Raw genomic sequence first — 25815 nt, forward strand, 5'->3', positions numbered from 1 at the left:
TTGATTCCCCTGCATTGACTGACAGTAGCCAGGAGTTCTGTATTTTCCGCAGAGGGGAAAGGCAGTCAAACCACACAACCCCAACCGACGCGTTTACGCAGAACTGGCCGAGTAACCCCGCCCATTCAGAAAAAAAGTCTAGAGGTCTCAACCACGCCCAGAAGGCCAACGTAGGGAGGCGGAAAGCAAAAAACAGGGACATGCGCGCATGCGGGGAATTTTAACGCCAGAGAAAGGAAGGGAAGGAAGCAAGGAAAGAAAGGAAGGGGGGGGGGAATTGAGAATAGTGATGTCAGCTGGAATCGGCGTCCAATCGGCTCAGAGAGGGTGGAGGAGGCTGTGATGTTGTCACCTGACTGTAGTCGGTTGACCGAGAGCCTAGAGCGAAGGCACGGCGGAGGTGTCCGAAGAGGAGTGTTTTAAGGTAGGAAACGTTCGCTTTGGAGAACTCGGGCTGGGCCGGAGTGGGGGACGTGGAGTTTTGGCGCGCTGGCAGGACAGGCCCCCTGGATGGCCGAGGGACGGAAGAGAAGGGGAGGAGAGCGCAGGCGTGCATGTTATCGGATCATTACACTGCCTGTCCCTCTGCCTCCCACCCCTCCCTTCTCGATTGGCAGGGAAAGGTCGACCCCGCTGCGGCCCGCTGAAGAATGGGGAGATGCGGCGGGGAAAGGCGGCTCTCAGCAGATGGGATGGCGGCGTCCGAGGTTTTGTGTGCTTGTGGTCTTTTGGGTGTCTGCTGGGAGCAACGACACCAGCGACCTGTAGGACAGCGCGTTCATATTTTTTTTAAAAAGCTCTGAGTGCCAGGATTGAGTTACCGCGCGTAAATTAACTTTGTTACTGCGGAGGGTCATATCTATCGGGTATGGCCGTTTTGAGTCCTCTTAACACAACTGCGGGAGGAATTCACAGGGAGCCCTTTCGGCTGTAAAAGAAGCGGATGCGGCTACTGTTTTGTGTATAGCCTGGAAAAGAAGTAGTAAACCCGCCACTTATAAACAGAGGATTAGTGCAAATTGCTGTCTAAACAAGTTTCATTCAACCCATTTAAACTAGCTTTGGGACGAATACGATCAAATCAGCTTTGATGGGCATGATGATCCTAAACGCGTTAAATTTCAGTTCCGACAGAAGAATTAGGCTGCTGCCAAGTGAGCGTATTTGTCGTGAAAAGAAATTATTTTTTTTACACAAAGAGGGAGTAATTTGCCGTTTTCTTAAAAGTTTGAAAAGAAACGAAATGAAATACCATCATACTAGATGAGCACTCTGCAATGGGATTGGAGCTTGGAGATTTTTCTGAGAAATTGGTATATAGCAATAACTAATTCAAGAACCTGGGTGCCAATTTAATTCAACTATGAAGAAAATAGCAAAACGTATCTGTAGTGGGAGAAAATCTGTTTGGTCTAGCTGAAATGTGATTGTTTAAAATAATCTGATGCTATATGATATGGAGATATCAGTTGATTTATAAGTAAGTGGGGACTCAGATTAATTTATATGATCACTGAGTCACAAAGCTTCAGTATGTTTTGTAAAAAAAAAAAGCAGATTCATGGAAAATTTGTCAAGATAAACAAATGTAGGAACCACTTCCTTGCAGTTCTCCACTTTTCCATATCACATTTAGCAGTTTCAAAAAAGCATTTAATTCTGACAAACTATATTTTGAATGTTCCCTATCTTTTATTATTACTGAAACAATAAATATAAATACAATCTTGCTTAGAAAAGCAATATGTAAGGAATACTTTGTTGTTTACAAAAGAATCCTAAAACAGCAAGAGTTTTCTTGAATTGGTACTGACTGTTGATAAATGTGAAAAGAGAGATGATTCAAGATTTCATCTTGGATTAGCATGTCATCTTGGCTTGTATTTGAATGGATGATATTGGAGGGCCAATAACTTCTAACTTCTAACAAGTGATTGTACATAACACAAATATCTGCCCAGCAAAATGTTTGTTTATTAAATTTATTTGCTGTGTATTGCACAGTGAGACTACTCTAGATATATTATAATTCCATTCTAATCAGGTGCCCAATATTCCAATTTTTAATTAGTGTATCTGAAGGTGAGTGCTGGAGACATAGTCTGCTGTTACACTACCTGCCTTATTATTAAACCGTCTCTCATCCCAAACTGGACAGCATAATTTGAAAGCAAAGAATGTGCTTTGAGTAATTCAACATAAAAAATAGCAATCCTTTTGTGAATTGCCCAGCATTTTATGAACTTCATAACATTTGTCAGTCTCTTCTATTATTCTATCAACTTATATTGCATATCGCATAATTGCGCATTTGGATGATGTATGTAGTATTAAAACCAAACAAAAATGCAATAGAATAAAACAATGGCAGCCTAGGTCCAGTCATGAAAGCACAAAATACATATCATAGAGTACACATAGTGTTTTATTTTCTTCATTGTCTGCATAGGAATAAACTCTATATGTAGGAATTTTTTTGTACTCTTATCATTTTATCATTTTGAATTTACTAAGATTTGCAAAACTACAAGAGGACCAATTAAGATAGTTTACCCAGAAGGTTGTTGGATTTGAATGGCTTCCTGCTGATTATTGGGGATTTACTTGTCACTTATGTTTACCTCTAAAATGGAGAAGTGCCCCAGGTAATTAACAATAATTCATGAGTGCTTTCTTCTACTTGATCTGACTAAATTTGACTGGTGACTGTAAAGTACATGGCTTAACAGTGGACTAAATAAAAAAATAGGGTTCTACAATCATTTTTTGGCATTGATGTTTTCCATTCTAATAGAATAGTCATTCAGAGCTTTTTCAATAGTTAACATCCTATTATATTTTATCTCAGAAGAAGAAAATTCAAACTATTATAATTATCAAATTTCATACCACTTTGTAATTAAATAATTTGTATCCATGCTATAGGGCTATGATGGCGAACCTATGGCATACGTGCCAGAGGTGGCACCCAGAGCCCTCTGTGGGCATGCACGCCATTGCCAGCTGATCTTCTGGGTTCCGTTGCACGCATGTGTGCCAGCCAGCTACTCTCTTTCGGGTTCCGGCACTCCAGCATGCGCACTCCAGTTTCAGCACTTGGTGCCGAAAAGGTTAACCATCACTGCTGTAGGGAATACCTCAACTGATTAACAAAAAGGATGTGATTTTAGGCTTCTCTTGTCCAGCTGATATTTTACTGCTTATACAGGAATATGCCCTCAAGGTTCTTGGAGAAAAATTATATGTGTATTTGACCATTGCTCTCCTTTAGTTTTAAAAGTCGGTGTGTGGACTGGCTGAATAAATAGGGTTAGTGGTGAGTTCCTCATTGCAACAATTCCTTTCTGCTTCAAAAAAAGAGGTAGTAAAATGTTTGATTTTTTTAAAACTCCTGACCCCGTTCCTTGCCCCCATATTATATCCAGTTTCCCCAAGTCTATATTTGAGAAAATATGCTGCATATAACATAAACAGATATTACACGGAAAGGTCTAAGTTTATGTTGAAATCTGACAGATAGAATTTAATCCTATTGACTCTACTAGATATCTCAAAAGCCTTTTGGACAATAAACTAATTATTTATTAGTTTATTATTCTAAACTGCCTGGTTGAGAGAAAATTTATGACACTGTTCAGGGAATGAACAGGGAACCAGCCTTATTAGAAGATTAATTTCAAAGCTGATTCCAAAGAATCAGTTTCAGTGCAAAATTGTGTTTCAATTGACTCCACATTTTATGCATAAGATTCAATGTGTGCATTAATAAATTGAAGTAGTTGCTTGGAATGTAATGGCCCAATATTATCTGTCCCTATATTTATTTTTTATTAGCTTCCAATTCTGTCATTAAACACAAATCACTTGTTGTAATTAACCAGAATTAATGGTGGGATATTGTATGGAGAAATATAAACTGAAAGCTAATCATGATAAGAAAGGGGGATTTGGTCAACACTGTGGAATAGATTTTCAATTTGGACTGAATGAGGGTATTATATTCTTGCAGAAGAATCAGGTTCAAGTGAATGTACTGTACTTTAGGATTCAGTTTGAACCTGTGCATTTTGGAACCACAGAAATATATATTTTTACTAAGATCTAATATGACAAACTGTATTTCTATATTTCTGTGGGATTTCATACCTACAGAATTGTAGGTGAAATTATAAAGGTGCACATAAAGGTGTTTGAAAGTAGTTTGCAATTTCTTTTTAAAGCTGTGATTAGAACTGAATATGTTTTGAATAGATATTTTGACCATGTACTTGAATTTTGCATAAAGTAAACAATACTTCCAGGATACTTTTTAGGATTATTTACTAGTTTTTATAAGTTTTAGATGCTTTAAGGGTTGTACTTAATTTAATAAGTCAACTCTTTAAAGCAGCTATACATTTTTCAGGTTTATGTGAACATCTGAAAAAAGTTGAGTTGTGTTAATGAATAGCAGGGATGTACTGTGTTTGCACAAGGTCTGAAACAATTCATTTTCAAAGTATGCCCTATTTGTGATTACTAATAATTCAAGCTATAAAGTATTCACGATAAAATCAGTTAAGAAAAGCTACATTAATTATCTCTTTAAAAGCAAAATAATTACAAATTGTGAGGTTAAAGATAATGTAAGTGTAGCAATTAATCTTTACAAGTTCTGGAACTGCTTATGACAGTTAAGATTTTGAATAAGTCACTATAAGTATTGTATACTCTATGGATGATTGGTGACATTGTGGTTAATTGAAAGTAATGATGTACCATATGAGTCGATGGGAATTTTTTTTATTTTTTATTTTTTTGTAAGGCCAATAGATAGAGATAGGTGATTTTATAATTTTATAAAGATTTATTGTTACTTAATAGATAATTAAGGATTTAAGGAAATAAGGTTTGTTTGAAATGAAGGAATATTAATGGTAACCTGACCACATAATGCTCAATGATAGTGATGTATTTAGTTATGTTCGATGGACAACCAGCGATCTTATTTCTAATTGTAAAAACTGATGCACAAAAGCTTGTAACCAAACGACATGCTTGACGAAATTGAGGAAAGTTTTTTGTATGTGTTGTTTTGTTTTTGTTTGACTTAAAAATAAAAAAAAATATTTAATAAAAAAAGATTTGTAAGAATGGTATTTTTACTAAATATCATTACTTAATACAAAAATAAATGACCCATTTAATAACTGATGTTGCTTACTTCCTAATGAATTTCATGTTATTTTAACCATCTGGATTATCCTTATGCAGAATGTAGAATCGAAAGTTTAGATTAGAATGTACTTCAGAGGACATCTAGTCCAACATTGTTCAATCAGATTTGCTAATATGTATCAGATCTAGCATCACAGCTTTCTAGATATATGACGCCTACTTCTATGGCTCTCTCAGTAATTCTTTCTGTAGGCTAAACTTGTCCTTTGATAGTTCTTCATAGGTTGCCTTTAGTCTCCACTATTTTGGTAGCTGTGAAATTACTCTAATTTGTTTAGAGTAAACTTTTGTTCTCAGAAGGCGACTGAAATAGGGCAATTAATTCCTATGATCTCTTTTGTTTTAGTTAATGAATCCTTAAATATTGTTTTTCTTTTTTGCATCTGCATCGCACAGTAGGTTCATACTCAACTTATCCACATCCTTTTCATAAATATGACTGCCAAGCTAGATTTTTCTCCTTTTACACTTGTTCCAGAGATTTTTTTCTTTCTATACATCCAAAATGTTACTTTTATTCCTATTAAATTTCACTATTTTAGCCCACTATTCAAGCCCATCTAGATATTTTTGAAATATTTTAAAATGTTAGCTACTGTTCCTAGTTTTGTATCATTTGATACTTCTTCAAATATGATTCCACATAATCATGTAGCTTATGTTTATTATTAATGGGGGCACTTTGCTGAGGTCAACATGCAATACTTTGGAAGTTCACGACTTATGAAACTCGTAACTTCATAAGATAGGATTAGTTTGATATGTGAACACCAAATCTGTGTTGCTTATTAATTAATGCATCCTTATCCAACAGTTTACATATATTGTTTAATAATCTTGAGGACCTTGCCCACCATTGATGGTAAATTGTTAAATTTGTAATTTCCCCAGTTCTAATGCCTGTTGGGACAATGCTTATTCTTCTGTGCTATATTATGGGATCTTACCCATTTTGTAGGCATTCTCAAAAATTGCATTTATTCTACTCTGCTTGTTCATCTTCTCTCTTAGGATAGCTGAATTTGTTTAAATTAAATGCTTTTTTCTGTCCTAAGCTACTATTCTCTCTTCCCATCAGTGGCCTAGTAACAGCCAGGTAGATCTTAATTTCTTTTTTGAGAGAAGACAAATGTGAAGTAGGGAGTTAAGACATTCTGCCTTTTTGCCTTTACTCATTATATACCCCTTTCTATTCATAATAGACCTTACAACTCTTTGTTTTCTTTGTCTTTTGACATATCCAATAAAGACTTTCATTGCTTTGGGCATTTGTTACCAGCATCAGCTTTATTTTGTACTTTAGCCTATGTAATCAATTGTTAAAGTTTCTGATAACTATCTTGTCTTCATTTTATATATTATTCTCATTTCCTATAGATATTCCTTTTTCTTTTCTACATTTACAACTACAGTTCTAAACACAAAGCTGTTTTTTGAGACTGGCAAAAAAATACAACCCCTACCCATTTATGAGATGATGTCTTCCTATGTAATGATTTTAGGCATAGAACTTATGTTCAGGCCTTTAGTGCTTACAATTCTTTAAATTGTATGCTCAGTGTGTCCATATTTCACATTAACTGTTTAGCAGGATATGAAAGGCAACCTTATTTTTCTCCTATATTACGGTAATTTCTGTGTTGTGTTCTGGAATAGGGGTTTATATGTACTCTTTTATTTCCTGATGAAATTTCTAGTATTCTGCATGTTTCCAATATGTGAAAATATTAATATATTTTGAGATAATTTATAGATATTTTTATGATTGCACATATATCTTTTATTAAAAAGATCTTAAAGTGGTATATATTTTATAGACCACCACATTTATATACATTGTATTACAACAGTTCAATGTAATAGATGAGGTTAAGTAACTAGCCCAGTGTTATTCACTGAGTTTTACATGAAAGTTGAAAGCTAGTTTTTCATGTCAGTCAGACCTCCAGTCACTTAAATAATTGTTATTATATATATTTGGGAGTTAAGAACAAATTGCATTTTGTCTCTTTTTATATTTCAGAAACATAACAGTTTTGCCATTTTAATCTGTGCTTTTTCCCTACTTAATTATGATATCCTATCTTCCTTTTAAGGGAGTTGGACATTTTTATTTACTCTATCGCACCATTTTTCCCTTGAATTGAACACATCTGAAATATAGATAGTAATGTCTAATGAGAAATCAGATATTTTAAATCCATTAGTATATTCTAGATTTTACAATGTAGATTGCAGTCATGCAGTGACTGTCTTCCAGTAACAGAAGGAATTTATTAAAAATATGTTTATAACATTTCATGTATAAGGAGAAAAATAAGCAAAATATTTTTTATTTCAAATTATTTGTCATATTGGCTGACTGCATTTAAACTTTAAGGTGGTACAGTAGGCAAGTCTGTTTTTCTTTTTAGTAAAATGCTGTTTCATGCTGTGTCAGCATAACATAATGAATCAGCAACTCTTAACTACTGCTAGCACTCAACTGGAACATATCTATTTGTCCATAAAAGGGAAGATGGTTGGAGGTGGGGTTAGATATTCAACAGTCATTTAAGGCTAATGCTTGTTGTTTATCTGAATTTATAAAATGAGCATTTTTTTCTCATCATAAAATTAATATGCTATGTCTCTCTGGGAACATAAATTGTATCACAAAGAAAATATTTTTATCTTAGACTTTAAAAAGCTGCTGAAATAAGTACTTTTTTCTACTAATTTTGCAACTGTTAAGTAAGATTTTATGACCAATAGTTTCTTGGGTTTTACACAGTTTGGCAATGAGAGAACTCCCCCCCCCCCCCCGCAGCAGTACTAAAAATTCATCAACAGTTAACATCCACTGACTTTTGGACAAACAATATAATTTGAATAGTTTTTTAAAAAAACAGTATAGTTTACAAAAGAATGTGCTAAGCTTTGTAAAACATAAACAAAAGAGAACTGCTATACAGAAAAACAGGGTGAAACTGCTGATAATTGTTTAATCTTGACAGAATATCTGATTGAGATTTTCTTCTGAACTGAATGATTCATGGTGAATAGATGCATAATCTTGCAATGCAACATGCTTGTTCGAAAAAGAAAGCTAATATTTAAGCTTTCCAGAGATAGTCAAAATGTACAATACTTATAATCAAATAATAATATAATAATATATCATAATATAAAATTTATATGGCCGGCCACCATCCAAAGAAGTGACTCTGGCCAGTGGGCAGCATACAACAATGAAGTAAAACAATAAATATAAAGCAGTCATTATTAAAAATATAAGAACAATCAAGATATTAAAAAACTAAAAGCAAAGAAGGGAGTAAATATTAACTTCAGTGATGGAATCATCTTTATGTTACTTATCCCATGGGAGCTTCTGATGATCTATCCAAGTCTTGAGGGAATTCCAGAACATTAACAGGGATGGGATTAGCCTCACTTTGGGGGAGAATGTTCCATTAGCCATGACAGATCTGCCTCCTGGAACCCACCAAGTGTAAGCCCCTAGCCAATGCAATCTACAGCATGCCCTCTCTGTAAAATCTGATGGGATGAACAACTATAATTGAGGAAAGGCAGTCCCTCAGATAACCTGGTCTCATGCCATGAAGGGCTTTAAATGTTTAAAACCAGCACTTTGAACAGGAACCAGAAGCAAACTGGGAGCCCGTGTATCTTACACAGCAGAGATATGGCATGCGCTGTTTTGGAGGTTAACTGTCCTGCAGCAACATTCTGCACTTGTTGAAGCTTCCAGATATTCTTAAAGGACAGGCCTATGTAGATCCATGTTCATTACAATAGTCCTATCTGGAGATGATTATGAAATAAGTGATTGTGAATAGAGCATCTCAAACTAGGAATGGGTGCAAGTGGCACACGAAGGTGTAAAAGGCTTTTCTAAACATAAGTACGACCTGCTGTTTGAGCAAGAGTTGTGAGTTAACCTCCAGAAGCCCCAGATTGTGCATTGGATATGTCGGGGCAGTGCAACCCTATCCAACATTACAGATGACATAAACCTAGAACTATCAGGCTGCAAAACCCAAAGGCATTCAGTTTTATGGGGTTCAGCTGAAGTCTTGTTCGCCATCCAAACCCTCACAGCTCCAGTCACTGCGGCAAGACATTCACAGAATTGCTTAATTTGTCATATAATTGGTTATCATCAGTGTATCGATATCTTACCCCATGGTGATGGATGAATTCACCCAGCAGTTTTATGTAATATTAAATAGGATAGAGCACCAAATCCTGCAGCATTGCACACAGAGGTTAAGGGTGGAATATCTCCTTCCCAGTCACCACCAATTGCAGTCAACTTCAATGGATACATTAGCACAGCACGTGCCTCCCATCTCCAATCTTCTGAGCCAATTCAGAAGGATACCATTGCTTGATGTTATGAAAAGCCAATAGGTCAAGTAATTTCACAACTCTCCTCCTACTCTTGTCAGGGGTCATCCAAAATTTATCTTGTGTTTGGAATTTTTCTTTATCTCAGTAATGATAACTGCAAGATCTCATATTTTTCTGGATTCTTCTTAGCCTTCTCTTTTATTTTTTTATTTTCTGTAACTTAGTAGAAGCAATATAAAAATACAGAAAACATCAAATCACTTGAGAATATGTGGTTTAGCAAAGCCTTCAAGATTGTTTCTCTTTCGCATCTAAGAGACTTTGAATATTCAGTTTAAAGCAGGATGTGGGGCAGATTCTAGATTTTGCATTACAAATGCAAATGCTTTAATAATGGTGGCAATGAATATGGAGGAATGAAAGGTCCATCTGAAGATAAGCATGAAAGTTGCAGTGCTCCAAGTTGGGGCTGCATTGTGATGGAACAAAATTAAAAACATTGAATTTGTTCTGTTTTATCAGAACAAACCTTGAAACACTTTAGAGATTCTGGGCAGTGAAATTCCAATCTAACTTGTTTTTAATCTTAGTGTTATGATTATAAATCCATACTACTGATACCACCTAGTAATATTGCAGAAAAATTGGTGAAAGGTCAGTTAACAAGAAAAACATACTCAGTCGCATAAATACTAGGCAACACTGATAGAATAGAGAACTATAGTCTCAGACATGGAACCTAGTTCAATTAATTTATTTACTGTATTTTTCGGACTGTAAGACACTCCGGATTATAAGATGCACCTAGCTTCTGGGATGGAAAACAAGAAAAAAAAAATTGCAAACAGCCTGGTCAGCTTCCGCACAGCCTGACTTAGCATGAGCAGCTGTTGGGTGGTTGGATCAGCCTCCAGAATACCGTCGATCAGCTGTTTCAGGCTGCAAGGATCGCCACCGCCCATCACCACTTCCACGTGCCTCATTTTGTGCCTCAATGCATCTTGTTTTCAGTCTGGCAAATGGCAGCAGTGATAGGCGGCAGCAGCAATCACCACCACCTGAAAATGTTAAAAACAGGATACGTGGAGCCAAAATTGGGGTGCACAGAGGCAATGATAGATGGGGGCGATGGGCAGTGGCAATCCCTGCAGCCTGGAACAGCTGATCATCAGTATTCTGGGAGGCCAATCCAACCGCCAATCAGGTGCTTGTGATAAATCAGGCTGTGCTGAAACTGACCAGGCTGTTTTCTGTTTGCTGCAAGGAGGCAAATTGCTGGAGGGCAGAGGCTGAAGGGTGGGGGATGGCGTGCGGGCGGGGCTTCGGCAACATTTGCTCTATAAAACACACAGACATTTTCACCCCCTTTATTGGGAGGAATGCATCTTATAGTCTGAAAAATACAGTATATTTTTTATCACTGAATGAGACAGAATCACAGTGGTTTACATTATATTATATTCTCTTTGTTCAGTTGTTTAAAAACCAAGCCTGTGTTCAGATGACTTTCATCTCCCAAATGATTTTTCTTTCCATTTCTATGGTATATAGGATTTCTTTTGACATTTCTAAAGGAATTGCTATGCTGGCTCGGAAAAGGAATCAATGAATAAATAGCATGGATAGTGAAACAGCATGCAACCTGCTCCCATTTGAGTTTTGAGATTTGAGAAGTTTATTTATATGCCGCCCTTTTCCCTGGGGGGACTCAGGGCGGCTTACAACTCGAAAAGGGGGGGGGGAAACAAACATTTAACACGTAGGACAGTACATCATTAAAAAACACAACATTCCCATTGGGTACCAGGTTATTAAAAGCTTACCAACATGTACTGACCAGTGTCGTTTCCATAAGTCCTGGGCCCAGCTAAACTAACACAAATTGTATTTTCAGATTTTTAAATGCACCCCTAAATTCAGCATCAGTAAGAAGCAAATGCATACCCCACATGCCAAATTTATCAACCATTTCAGTATAAAGTATTTGCAAATAGTCATACAGTATAATAATCAGTCAAGAGCAAGAGAATAACATTTTCTTTTTGAGCTTATTTGTCCATTTATTTAAGAGAGGTCATTTTGCTGCCCCCCTTTTTTCCCTTGACAAACCAGTTTGTAACATTGCATTGTAGTTTCACTTGTACAATTTGTTCTGTATCAGCAATATTTATTTATCTAGGATGATGCAGAAGGAAAAAGTGGTTCAACTTGCCTATAAATTGAAATATGTCTTTATAATTCATGTGATGAAAAGGCAAGTGCAAATTTTTCTTGATGGGAAAAACACTAGTGTTATTTCATAACTATGTTTGAAAGAACAGGAAAGAAAATGATTGGTTATGACTTTTATATCTTATATCTTCACTAGAAAATAGAGCAAAAATGCTCTTCCTGTATCTGGCATTAGATAGCTTATTGATAGATTTGCGCCTCACTGATCTTCATTTAGATTTAGAGAGTTCCGTCAAGTGGTACAATTCCTGATTAGGTTCTGCAATTCTGTCTGGCAATATCTGTTCCTGATGAATAGATGGAAGAAATTGCCTTAAAGTGGCTTACTGTTGTTTCATTTAAGTTACATTGTACAAATGAAGTTCTGTCTTATGAATTGTTACAATGACAATTGGCCTGCTTGTTTCTATCAATTTTATCAATAATGATGCATCTACACTGCACAGAATTATCATTTCCCATATAGCATTAGCGATTTTGGCTAGAAAATTCTGCTCATGTAAAATTGTATTGAAGTAGAACTAAATATGAAAGACTGTTTCACTTCTCAGTGTATTCTCAACCAATATTACTCCGTTCTGCTAATTCTAGTTACCACTTCAGAATTGTGTATAAAGTACTGTATCTGTTTGTATTAAAGTGAGTGTAATCTTTAGTATGGCAATAAATACAAGCACATGTCACCCTTTATTGCTACACAACTAACGTAGTGCAGAGGGTGAAAACAGGAACAGCTGATAGTATTAGATAAGGTAGTTCAGAAACAAGTAGGGTTGCAAACAAAGGCTTATGAAAATTGATCAGACTTTGGAGATGTTTAAAAAACAAGCCTGTGTTCAGATGGATTTAAAAATAGAAAATACGACATAGTTATGACATCGATTTTTTTTTAAACGAATAGGTTAATGTTATGAGGAAAGCACACCACATAATTAAATATAAAATCTTGCAACAGAATAATAAAAAGTGCACTAAAATAAATAAAATGACACAATCTGATTATATACAAACAGGCAACAAGATTAAAACTGTTCCAAATAAAAAATGTTAACATTAGCAAATTCCTACAATCTAAGAAAAGAAAAAATATTTTCTCTAATAGTGGTAATAATAATGAGATGTTTATCCAGACTGTTCAAAATAGAAGTGGTATGCTTTGACTTGGGGGATATTAAACTTTTGCAAAGTGGCCTTCACCAACACTTGGTCGCACACTTTGTTGGCTTAAATATATTTAACATTTGTAAATGTTATTTATTTCAGATGTGAAGAGACGAAGCATGTTTTCCTCTGAGATCTTAATCAACGTTTGTTGTACAGAATGCCTTTAAGTGAAAGGAACAGTGTTGTTTTTGCATATGAATCTTCAGTACACAGTACCAATGTTCTCCTTAGTCTTGATGAACAGAGAAAGCAAGATCTTTTTTGTGATATTACTATCTTAGTAGAAGACCAGAGATTTCGAGCCCATCGTTCAGTGCTTGCAGCCTGCAGTGTCTATTTTCGTTCAAGAATTGTGGGTCAATTAGAATCAGATCTTGTAATAATATTACCTGAAGAGGTAAGTACATTTGCTTGTAAATATATAATCTTATTTTGTACTACATTCAAAGTTACTCAGAATAATATGCATATCATTAGTAACTTAAGTTCACAAATTGTGGCTGAAGTGCATAGGTAAATACTATTTCTAACAAAACCATGATTAATGTTCCTTTGAAGCTACTGTTCTCCATCCAACACAGAATTAAGGAAAAGAATTAATATTGCAGATGGTATTATTATTCATAAAATGTAAATACATACCCCACATACCTACTCTCAGCAAACCAACCATTTCAGTATAAAGTTGGAACCTGGAAGAGAACAGCTGGCCAGGTGCATGTGTGCAGCGGCCAGCTGATCTTCCGGGTTCTGTCGCGTGCATGTGCACTGGCCAGCTGCTGTCTTCTGGATTCTGGCCACGCCCATGCATGCGCTGGAACCCAGAAGAGCAGCTGACGATGGTGCGCGTGCCTACCGAGGGCTCTGCATGCCACCTCTGGCACGCATGCCATAGTTTTACCATCACGGCCCTATATACTATAGCTGTTTAGGTACCAACATTTTTTATTTAAAGGATTGGGGCAACAGGATTACTTTCAATTATGAAAGCTTACGTTCTTAGCCCAACCAATCTCATAGGTTCTTGTGGGAAAACTTTGGAGTGCCATGTATGAATCTATTCGTCTTCTGAAATATAGTCATAATTCTGTGCCATATAAGCTGCTATTTTTAGTCACATAAGGCTTTTACTGGTTTTCAATGTTTAGAAAACTAATGATTAAACTCCTTTTTTTGCCCTCAGTCAAATATTTGGAGTCACTTTTTTTTCTTAATAAGAAAATGGATGTGGACTATTGGTGTTAATGTTTGAGTATTTCTGTTTCACTTATAATTTCTGTTAGAAAAGAAAGAGTTGTTTTAATGTGTAGTTGTGTAGACTCCGTGACAGCTCTTAGTAGATTTTAATGGTCTGGATTAAAAAGCAAATCCTAATTTTGAATAAATATTTTGTATGGAGTTTTCCTCAGTACGAACTTAAAATAAACATGTTTAGGTCAGGCTTTTTAGACTACATGTAGTCCTCAACTTACAATCGTTCATTTAGTGACCGTTCAAAGTCACAACTACACTGAAAAAATGACTTCCAATTGGTCCCTGCACTTACAACTGTTGCAGTCATATGATCAAAATTTAGGCACTTGGCAACCAGCATGTATTCACAACAGTTGCCGTGTCCTAGGGTTATGTGATTGCTTTTGCAACCTTCCCAGCTGGCTTCTGACAAGCAAATTCAATGGGGGAAGCCAGACGGGCTTAACAATGGTGATTTGCTTAACAAGTGTGGCAAAAGAGATAATAAAATCAGGTGTGACTCACTTAACTGTCTTGCTTATAACAGAAGTTCTGATTCCAATTATGTTCATAAGGGGAGGACTACCTGTATTTAAAAGTTTTAGCTCAAAGTTTCCATTTTAATCTTGTTTTGCATATCCATGACTGGTATTTTGGAATTCATATATAATCAAAATACATAGGCTCCAGTCACAGGTTTATTTTGGGTTTCGATAGTGCAATTTATCTATTTGAAAGACAGTTAATTTGTATTCTGTATTTATAGAATCTTTTCCAAAAAAAGGTTTCTCAGCTCTCCTCCATATGTTGTGGAGGAACCTAGTAAGGAAACAAACTTGAAATATCATTTGACTGTTTATTCTACATTGGCTTTAGAAAGAGTTTGAATATTTTTTTTGGCAAACTATTCTAAAGAGCCTTGAAACAAGTGCAGTGATTTTTTTTAGTAGAAGTATCTTGTATGTATGTATGTATGTATGTATGTATGTATGTATGTATGTATGTAATATATTTATTAGAGTTTATTATGTAACATATGCATAGAAACAAAGATAATAAGGGAAGGAAAAAGAAAGGAGAAGGAGGTGCAAGGTAGGGGAAAAAAAGCAGCACCTTCCAATTTTTTTCAATGCAGTAAAATACAAAGTACAGTTACAATATCTGTCTGTCTGTCTGTCTGTCTGTCTGTCTGTCTGTCTATCTATCTATCTATCTATCTATCTATCTATCTATCTATCTATCTATCTATCATCTATCTATCGCCAGCCTTTTGTTTTTTTATTTATTTATTGCCAGCCATTTCTATAACAACAAACTAATCATCAAAACCCAAAATCAAAGTTTCCTTTTTTTTCTGTTTCCAACATAAAGTTCAGAAGTGGTTTCCAAGTAGAAACAAAACTAGATACATTCTTTTATTTAATTAACACACTTTTCCTATCTCTGCTACTCTATCAGTTTTTCCATCCATTCTTCCATGATGGAAATTGCATATATACAATTCTCGCTGCACTCAACATTTATAATAACAAAGTTCTCTTTTTTTCAACCTAAAAGAAACACTTCTGGTTTCAATTTTATACATGTTTTAAAAACTTTCTGAATTAAAGTATAAATCTGTCCAGAATGCTTTGTTACAAGTCCACCTAACATGATTACAAGTACATTGTTTACAATTTATGTAACAAACATTTGAAATAACTTTGCATATCTTTGACAGTTTCTCAGGAATTAGGTATTGCTTCATTTTATAAAAGTTTTCTTTTAGATTAAAATTCATGAGTCTATTCATTGACATATTTTCCTATTATTTATACTTTATATTATAACCAAATTTTTAGCTATGGAATCATACAGTGTTTTTATTTGCTATTGCTATTAACATACTCATTTTCCAGGTCAGAGTAGAAGAATCCCTAATTGGAATAATCTATAAAAATGTATCATTCATTTTTTTTTGTAAGCTTTCATCTCTGATTACTTTCTTGGATCTCTCCATACTAATATTGGCTGAAATAAGCGTAGGTCAGTTCTGCAATATGAAAGAGGAGTTTTAGCTATGCTTAAAGCTTATACAAAACAGGCCAAGAAAGACCAAACCTATCCTTATTTCTGGAAAAATTAATTATTGTATTGTATTATATTTGTTCCATCTTTTTATATGTACAAATATTATTATACATAATCTTTTATCATTTCCATAATAAATATGTATGTCTTTTCTTCAACTGAACAGGTTACACTGAAAGGATTTGAACCTTTACTGCAATTTGCTTATACTTCCAAACTTATTTTAGATAAGGACAATGTGGCTGAAGTTTGCAAATGTGCTGAGTTCTTGGGAATACATGACATCGAAGAATCTTGTTTTCAGTTCCTTAAATTCAAGTTTCTGGATCATAAATCAGGACAGCAGGAATACCCAAAATCAAAATGTTGTAAATCAAGTTGTCAGAAACAGTACAGTAAAATGGAAAGTGTCGATGCTAGAGATTTAGAAATTGAAGAGGAGGATGAAATCATGCAAAATGAATGTGCTAAAAATTCTCAGCTGAAGGCATGCAGTACGGAACAAAATGCAGCAGTGCCCCTACTGCAAGACAGTTCTAATCAAATCCATGACCCATTATCAGAAAAGGATCAGATTTTTAATGTAGAGTCCCTCTGTCCCAAATACAGGAAATTTAAAAAAGCTTTGGAGACTGATAAAATCCCTCTTGTAGAAGCCAGTCCTGGTATTAATGAAATTCAGGTAACATCTGGTACTACTATTCATCAGGCTGAATCAAATATTACTGGTGCTATACAAAAACATCTTGAATGTACAGTTGTGCATTCAGATGCAAAATGTGAAGATACTCAGGTAGCAATGGAAGAAAATGGAAATGGAGACTTCATGAATGAAATTGCTCCTCCAGTTAAGAGTGCTGAATGTTTAGCAGAAAAGACAGATTCTCACTTTGTCCACCATAATTCTTCTGTGGCTACTCATGGACTTTATTCTGCTTCTTTCTTAAACGCATATGATCAATACTGCAATTTAACTTTAAATGGTATGCAGAGCAATACAGTAGTTGAAAAAAATGCCATTGCTGTGGGAGCTGAAAATTGCAAACCCATAAGTGAAAACACTGCTGAGGACCCAACTCCAAAATCTAATTTGTATGAGCAGGGAAATGTGATCAGTACATCACCTAGCCATCGAAGCAGTGTGGAGAGAGAGATAGCAGAACAGTTAGCAAAAGGATTTTGGAGTGATGTTTACAACACAGATACAGCATATCAAAGTTTATCTCCTGCATTGCCAAAAGAATTTTCAGAACAAAGCTGTTCAGAAAAGAAAACTGAATGTCCTTGGTTAGGAATCAGAATCACTGACAGTCCAGAGAATGGCCCTCCAAGAACTTTTACAACATTGAGCTCTGTCACTTGTCCCTTCATCAGTAATCTCAGTACTGAAGGCACCACTGAAGTTAATAGTGGAGACTGTATTCCAGAACAACAACCTGAGCAATGTCCTTATTCGTGTGTGATAAATTTGGAAGAGGATTCTGAAACGGATACAGAGGGCGACAGTGAATCCTTTTCTGCAAGAGAACAGGAATGTGAGGTGAGACTGCAGTTTCTTTTTCTTTGTTAAAAATGTGCTATTGACATGTATTGAAACCGAAAAAAAGATATCCCTGACATTATTGTAACCAACACAGTGGAAATTGAAAAAATACCATGAAAAAAGAAATCAGAGATAAAAAAAAATCAATTCCACCATGGTTTTGCAGGGTGCAACATTCTATGACTCAAACTATCCAAAGGAATAAAATTTCTGTTTTTCAATATTTTTGCTGGGAATTCTTGTACATTATATGCATTGGTTGTGTTATTAGAATCTTTCTACATAGCTACATATTCAGCTTTCATATTACCCTTGCATGATTTTTCAATTTTATGTTCTTCATTGAATCATTCTTTTAAGAATATGAATACAGTCTACCCTCCTCATTCGTATACCTTTTATTTATAATTATAAATTGGAGCAACTGGTCTTATATTTGTGGTGACTGTTCTAAGGACTTTACACATAGACTTTATAAATATATAAATAGAGGCAGGCACATTTTTTCACCAGCAACAACATTATTTCTTTCCAGTTTTGGCTTCCAAGGTTAGGAAGCAATTCAATGTGATCATTCTAATAAGCAAGACTTAATTATTTATCTGTGGCAGAGAGATGCATTTTCACAAATCAAATATTTAAAAAAAGTACTAGTGGGTTAATTACCTGTAACAGAATTGTTTTTTAAAAAAGAAAAAAACTATTATTGTGTTACGGAATGTTAGTGGCATGACTTTGGAAAAATGTTTTGAAAGATGCACACTGAGTCTCATTTCAAAAGATTATGAGTTCAGAGTTTCAGATTTGAATGCTACTAAGTTGTGAAGCGTAATCAAATATCTATATTTTCCAGGTAAAGTTGCCATTTAATCCACAGAAGATAATTTCACTCTCTAGAAATGACTTCCAGTCATTTCTGAAAATGCACAAATTGACTCCAGAAGAGCTAGATTGTATCCATGATATTAGAAGACGAAGTAAAAATAGAATTGCAGCACAGCGTTGTCGTAAACGAAAGCTAGACTGTATACAAAACCTTGAAACAGAAATAGAAAAATTGGTATGTATGGATAGTTTTGTTCAATTAAGATATGTTTGTTATATGTGATGTATGTCCTGACATAGTTTTCTGAATTTGCCAATTTGTTTTGTTTCTCTTGTATTTCTATTGTTTTTTATATTGTGAACCATCCATAGTGGGCCTGGAATTAGTAGGTGCCAAAATAAAACAAATAAATAAATACATTTAAAAATTTGAATCCTTGATTCTGTGTAATATTGACTATATATATGGTTATCTTTAATTATAGTAAACATTTTGATTCCTCCTTCCCCTCTCCTTCCCCTATCTCAAGCTATAGGAAAATATTGAATATATTTGGCTTACTTGGCACTAGCTGAGTGTATCTGCACCTATTTCATTTGCTGTTTTATTATTTTCATTTGCACAAGAGTTTTCAAAATGTTTCTTGACTTATAATTCATTTATTGACAAAAATCTTTTAAAAAATTGCTCTAAGAAAGCAGATTCTCTAGATAATATGTATAATTTTATTTTTATTTTATTGAGGTAAATAAATATTGTCTTTTACTAATATTTTTGAAGAAATTTCAAGATTTTCTGGGAAAACAGATTTTGGCCTACATAACTTTTATATGTTATATAGGGACACGGTGGCTCAGTGGCTAAGATGCTGAGCTTGTCGATCAGAAAGGTTGGCAGTTTGGCAGTTCGAATCCCTAGCGTCGCATAATGGAAAGAGCTCCTGTTACTTGTTCCAGCTTCTGCCACCTAGCAGTTCAAAAGCATCTAAAAATGCAAATAGAAAAATAGGGACCACCTTTGGTGGGAAGGTAACAGCATTCCGTGTGCCTTCAGCATTTAGTCATGCTGGCCATGTGACCACAGAGACGTCTTCAAACAGCGCGGGCTCTTCGGCTTTGAAACAGAGATGAGCACTGCCCCCTAGAGTCGGGAATAACTAGAACATATGTACAAGGGGAACGTTTGCCTTTACCTTTTAACTTTTATATTCACTTATGGAACAGATTCCATGGGGTTGACAGCAAAGTGACACCTGTTAAATAAAGAGGTGCTGATGATACATAATTCCCATATCAAAGTTAAAATATAGACTGTTCAAAAAAGGAAGCAATTGTTAACATTTCATGTGCTTTTGTTAATCAAAAGCTTCATCACATTTTAAAATAATATACTAAATATGATATAAACAAGAAATAGTGCCTTTGCTCCATATTATGACATTGGTTTATTGAGAAAGTATTTCAATATAAAAACTTCAGTAAGTAGCTTTTTAGTGATCATATTTCTATCGGAATATATGAACACATTTTTATTTGATCGGTTGCTAAGCTTTCTAGAACTGCTTCAGAAATTTTCATATAAGCGTGGATCCATGTAGTCCAATACTACTGACATGACTGGCAGCAACTATCTCGGGTGTTATACATTTTTATACATAACAATGTTCAATATTATTGAAGTACTAAGGACTGAATATTACTGCTTTAAAATTATTTAGATGTCTAAATTTGGATGCCTAATTTAGGGATATACAACCTTATTGAACTCTTTTTAAAAAAAATCTTCCTAATTTCATTATTTAAGGTCTGCAAGAGACTGTTAGTGATATTATGGGAAAGAGTATTCTAAATTTTGAGCCCTTCTCTCATTTGGAGGATTTGCTTTTTTAATAGTAAATTTAAACATTTTGAAGAAAAATGAGAAAGATTGTTCAATAATTATTATTTTACTTGTCACCAAATGTTGATGACCAATGAACTGTATGGTTTGTACTGCCTAGTATTTACTCCTTTTAAATGGTTTAGTTGTGTTAATATTATATATTCTTACTTTACAGTTAAGTAAGATTAATACTATGTTGAAAAGGAATTGGTATGAACAAGGTCCTTGATTTACAACAGTTCATTTAGTGACTCTTCAAAATTACAACGGCACTGAAAAAAGTGTCTTTTTCATACTTAACAACCTTTGCAGCCATCCTCATGATCATGTGATCAAAATTCAGCTGCTCAGCAACTAGTTCATACTTATGACTGTTGCTGTTCCCCAAGGTCTTGTGATCACCTTTTGCAACCCTTTGACAAGCAAAATCAATGCTTGTCAAAATCAGATTCACTTAACAACCATGTTATCAACTTATTAATTGCAGTGATTCACTTAACAACAATGGCAGGAAAGGTCATAAAATGGGGCAAAATTCACTAAAGAAATGTCTCACTTAACAACATTATTTTTTTGCTCAATTGTCACAAGTCAAGGACTACCTGTACTCCAAGCAATCTTTATTATCACTGTTTTCAAATCCAAAACAAACTAAAATATAATTCTGCTTTAGTGGAAACCCAATATTTCAGTACTAAACTCAGAACTTCTCTGTTTTCTTGCAGCAAAATGAAAAGGAGAACTTACTGAAGGAAAAAAATCACATTTTGTCCACACTGGCTGAGACAAAACAGAATCTAACAGGACTTTGCCAGCAAGTATTCAAGGAAGCAGCATTGAGTCATGAGCAAATCCAGATTCTTGCAAAATATTCGGCCTCTGAATGTCCACTTTCATTTTTGGTTCCCGAGAGGGAACAAGCAGCACCTTCTGATATCTCATCTACAGTACCATTGTGTGTTGAATTATCTGCTGGTCTTTCTGTTATATCATCTAATGATCAACATTCTAGCTATCAACATATGAAAGGAGGCTATGATGCAGGATATGATCAAGCACAAGAATTATGCCCAGTTCCTGTAAGAATATCAGAGAAAACACTGTGCTTGGAACAGTGTGTGCAGAGTGGAAGTGGTATCACAGATTTTTGTCAACAAATGACTGATAAATGCACTACAGATGAATAATCCTTTTTAAAATTCAGCCTAGCATGATTGAGGCTTGAGTCGTCATGTAAGAAGGTAGAACTGCAGCTGCATTAATTTTGCATTTCATATCATCACCCTCAAACAAACCTAAATGTAATTATGGGCTTTTCTCTAATGACATGTAAAAATTATGCAATATACTTAGTGTAAAAGAAAGAAATCTATGTAGTTTTATTATTCCAGATATCCAGTGCCATGGAAGGCAGTAACATTTGTTTCATCCACTACTTCACATTTATTGATAATTCCAATCTTTGAGAATATTAGGTCACTGTGCTAGAGATGTACTTAATCTTGACAGCTTGCTGTCCTTCCATGATCTCTAGATGAAAATATTTATAATAGACTATGTTAATTTGTGCTTCCTACTTAGTTTGATGTGGTTTTCATAAGGATAAATGAAATGATCACATATTCTGGAAGGATTTTAACTTTTATTATTAATTATGGGACCAAGTTGGGCATGTTGGAAAAATCCTCTTTTAAATAAATTACTTTTATGGGTAAAGCTAATTGTAGCTGTTCAAATTCAGTAGCTTATAGTTCAGTTATAAAAATAAGCCACTTTAAAGCTTCAATAATTTTAACTACTAAAATAAGCAATTAGAACATTTTACTGTAGCCAGTACTGCATTGTATTAATTACAGAAAGTCTGTATAAATTCTGTAATAGTATAGTGCTCTTAATAATAGAAGCTTTATCTACCGAACCTCAAGTACTTTTTCTGGTTTACAAAATTTAAAAGCCAATGGAATTCTTTGTTTCCTACCTCAGAACATATAAGTTTTTGTAACTATGTTTGGAACACAATCATCTTTCTGTGACAACTTTTTGCCTAGCATATTTACTATTTGAGAACCCTTCAATCTTCTCTGGTATGCTCAGATATTGGTTAAATTTAGCAACCAATTTAGCCTCTAGAAAAGTAAGTTTGTATTTCTAATATATAGTGTCAATCTATATAGTAAATATTTGGCCAAATACACCATCCAAACAGTGCTACTAACAACCAGCATGTATTACAGAAAACTACACTACCTCATAGAGTGATTTCAAGATCATTCAAAGCTGCAGTGATGTTCACAAATACTTGTCACAAACTAGCATTAAGAATTACAACGCTTACAAACTTTTAACTTCATTGTGGAAGTTTCCTCTAAATATGCATGAATTCTTTTGCATGTATTCATTTCTCTTTTGATCATATAGGGAATGAGTCCTTAAAAGCCTTTAGCTGGCATTATAGATGTTGTGTGCATTTAATGAAACTTGCTCTTGAAGAGTACAAATGTGTTTCTTTTCTGAGAATCACGTTTTGATTCTTTAGATCCACCTCATTCTTTTTTTTTTTTTTTTTTTTTTTTTGACAAATCAGTTAACAGTGCCAAATCTGTTGGGTATACAATATAAAAACTGTTCTGGAGAAGTAACTTAAGCCTTTTTTGAAACAATTGATATAGTTGTTTCTAAAGAAGTATTCGCTGTAAATTCTAAATTATATGTTTATATAACTGGGTTGGCTAATTTTGTGACTGAATTCATAGTCTGGTGGTTGGGGCTTCTGTCCCTCAAAAATGTATTGATAAGGTAAATGAAAGAATGGATCACTGACTAGGAAAGCAATGAAAAGAACTTTTATTGCATCTTGATTAAAAACCTCAATGCTTGTGAATGGGACTCCCAGGTTTAATTCCCATTTTTACAGGATTTGTCAAAGTCTAATTTCTACTATCTAATTTTGGGGTGGGACAATCTGAGGTAGCTTAACACCTAAATAGTTATCTCTAGGAGATTGTGTAAAGTTTTTGCTTTGCATGCATACATTGAAAAACTGAATCATCAACTTGAAATACATCAGTTACAATATACAGTATAAGAAACTCAGGTAAAATTTGAGAATTCAGTTCTGACTTTGAACAATGTTTGCATCAAGGCATGTTAAAATAGTTTTAAATATTTTGGGCAGAATGTTAGAAATTCTAACCATAAAAGCATAAAATTGTATAAAAACAACCCTTAATTCCAGTTGATTTTTAAAAAACTTTTCATAGTCCAGTGTTTTTAATGCAATAAAACTATCCTTTCTGATATCTTCATTTTTGTAAAAATTTGGCATTGTAAAATTGATGCATACCAACCGATTCATACTATTAAAGCAGAACTCTGGAAATGACATTATTTATACATTTATATAATATATTAAAGAAACAAATATTGACTTTGAATAAAACTCTTTAAAAGGTTACTTTCATATTTTGCAGTTATCATTTTTTTAAATAAATGTGTCTATTGTGCTATTTGGTATTTTAAAGGTTATTTGAAGTTAAATATTTAACTATACAATACATATAAATAGGGAGGTGCACACACAAATCTAAGCATGCTTATTTCTTACATTTTCTTCACTGTTTTCTTTGGGGGTTATAAGAGTTTGGGACATACTTTTAATGAAACAACTGTTTTTTAAATCATCTCAACTTGAGATCATCATGATTTGCTTATTCCATATTTAAGAGCAATGTGAGATATAAAAGAACTATTTCATGTTGATTTATTACAAGCCTCAATTTTGAGCCTGACTTATTTAACAATTGGAAATATCTGGAGAAGAAATGAAAAATCATTTATTTTGTTCATACAATGTGGAATTGTGTTAGCTGAACAAGTGGCTAGAAGCAATTGTAATTTCACTTGGTCAATCTCTTATTTGGAAAAATTGCTGTTTAGAAGTTTTGACTGAGCTGTTTCGTAACCTTATTTTTATATTATGCTGTTAAACTCTTGTTAAGATGGTTCAGAACTGGTTAGTCAAAAAATATAGTGTTATCATTTCATATTATAGCTTTTAAATTAATATACACCATCATAGAAATATTGTTATGCCAAGCAGAAGTTTCAAATATTGTTATCATATACCTTCTGTTTGGTATATAACAAAATTTATATATAACAATCTAAGAGCCGTGGTGGCGCAGTGGTTAGAATTCAGTACTGCAGGTTACTTCTGCTGACTGCTGGCTGCCTGCAATTTGGCAGTTTGAATCTCAGCAGGCACAATGTTGACTCGGCCTTATATCCTGCTGCGGTTGGTAAAATGAGGACTCAGATTGTTGGGGGAAATACCATATGCTGACCAGGGATGGGTTTCAAAACTTTTTACTACCTATTCTGTGGGTGTGACCTATTTTGTGGGCATGGCTTGGCGGTCATGTGACTGGGTGGGTGTGGCCTACTTGATGTCACTCAGCAGGAGATGTCATGGATTGGGTAAAATATGGTGAAGCTCACATAACAACACTTGCTTAGCAACCAAAATTTTGGGCTCAATTGTTATAAGTCAAGGACTATCTCTGCCTTCCTCTGCATGGCAGTCTTCTCCTAGTAAACCTCTTCTCCTTTCTGGCAATTTTCCTCTCTCTTAGAGGCACCAAAATAATCCAGACAATGTAAGGTTTCCTGCTGCAGCCGGTGGTTGGACTAGATGACCTCTGAGTAGACTTCTAGCCCTAAATTGCTGTACTGTTTTTCCTTCCTTCCTTCCTTCCTTCCTTCCTTCCTTCCTTCCTTCCTTCCTTCCTTCCTTCCTTCCTTCCTTCCTTCCTTCCTTCCTTCCTTCCTTCCTTCCTCCCTTCCCTCTGTTGGAAGCAGCCCTCCCCCCACCAAAAAAATAACTCCTGAATGTCACTTTGCAACCCTCCTTCCAAGCAGCTTTTCAATTTAAAGCAAAGTTTGCAGTTTTACTTCAATTCCCAGAATTTCACAGCCATGCCACAGCCAGGCATGCTCAGTTGCGATTTAAAGTGACAGCATATGTTTTTCTCCTTTGTTGAATCTCCCGGCTAAAAAGTGAGTTTCTTTTTCTTTCCCTCCCTCCCTCCCTCCCCCCTCTCTCTTTTAAAGCTTTTTCCCCCTTGCCTGAACTGGCAGGGGAAAACAACTTTTTTTAAAAAAGCTTCTGACGAAGCTTCTGATGGGAGAACAGATTCGGGGCTGTGGCCAAGCCATCATTACTACTGATCCTATCCGGTACATCAGATTCTCACTACCTCTTCTGGCATACGGTACTGTACTAGGAGGAACCCAC

At 34.9% G+C, this 25815-nt stretch overlaps 1 protein-coding gene across 2 annotated transcripts; it reads left to right on the plus strand.

Moving 5' to 3' along the window:
* Positions 1-260: 260 nt before the first annotated feature.
* BACH1 (BTB domain and CNC homolog 1) lies at positions 261-23976 on the plus strand. Of its 2 annotated transcripts, none has more exons than XM_087721572.1 (5): positions 261-424; positions 13069-13366; positions 16439-17812; positions 18669-18875; positions 21248-23976. In XM_087721572.1, the coding sequence occupies exons 2-5, from the start codon at positions 13127-13129 to the stop codon at positions 21707-21709; spliced, it is 2283 nt and encodes a 760-aa protein (XP_087577698.1). In that variant the 5' UTR covers positions 261-424; positions 13069-13126; the 3' UTR covers positions 21710-23976. The 2 variants fall into 2 exon arrangements, with proteins under 2 accessions (XP_087577698.1, XP_087577699.1); XM_087721573.1 differs by lacking the exon at positions 261-424 and adding an exon at positions 2622-2645.
* Positions 23977-25815: the final 1839 nt, after the last annotated feature.

This window comes from Thamnophis sirtalis, unplaced genomic scaffold (assembly GCF_051295495.1).
Source record: "Thamnophis sirtalis isolate CommonGarterSnake01/CBP01778 unplaced genomic scaffold, rThaSir2_p1.2 scaffold_8, whole genome shotgun sequence".
In the NCBI taxonomy this organism is placed as follows: Eukaryota; Metazoa; Chordata; class Lepidosauria; order Squamata; family Natricidae; genus Thamnophis; species Thamnophis sirtalis.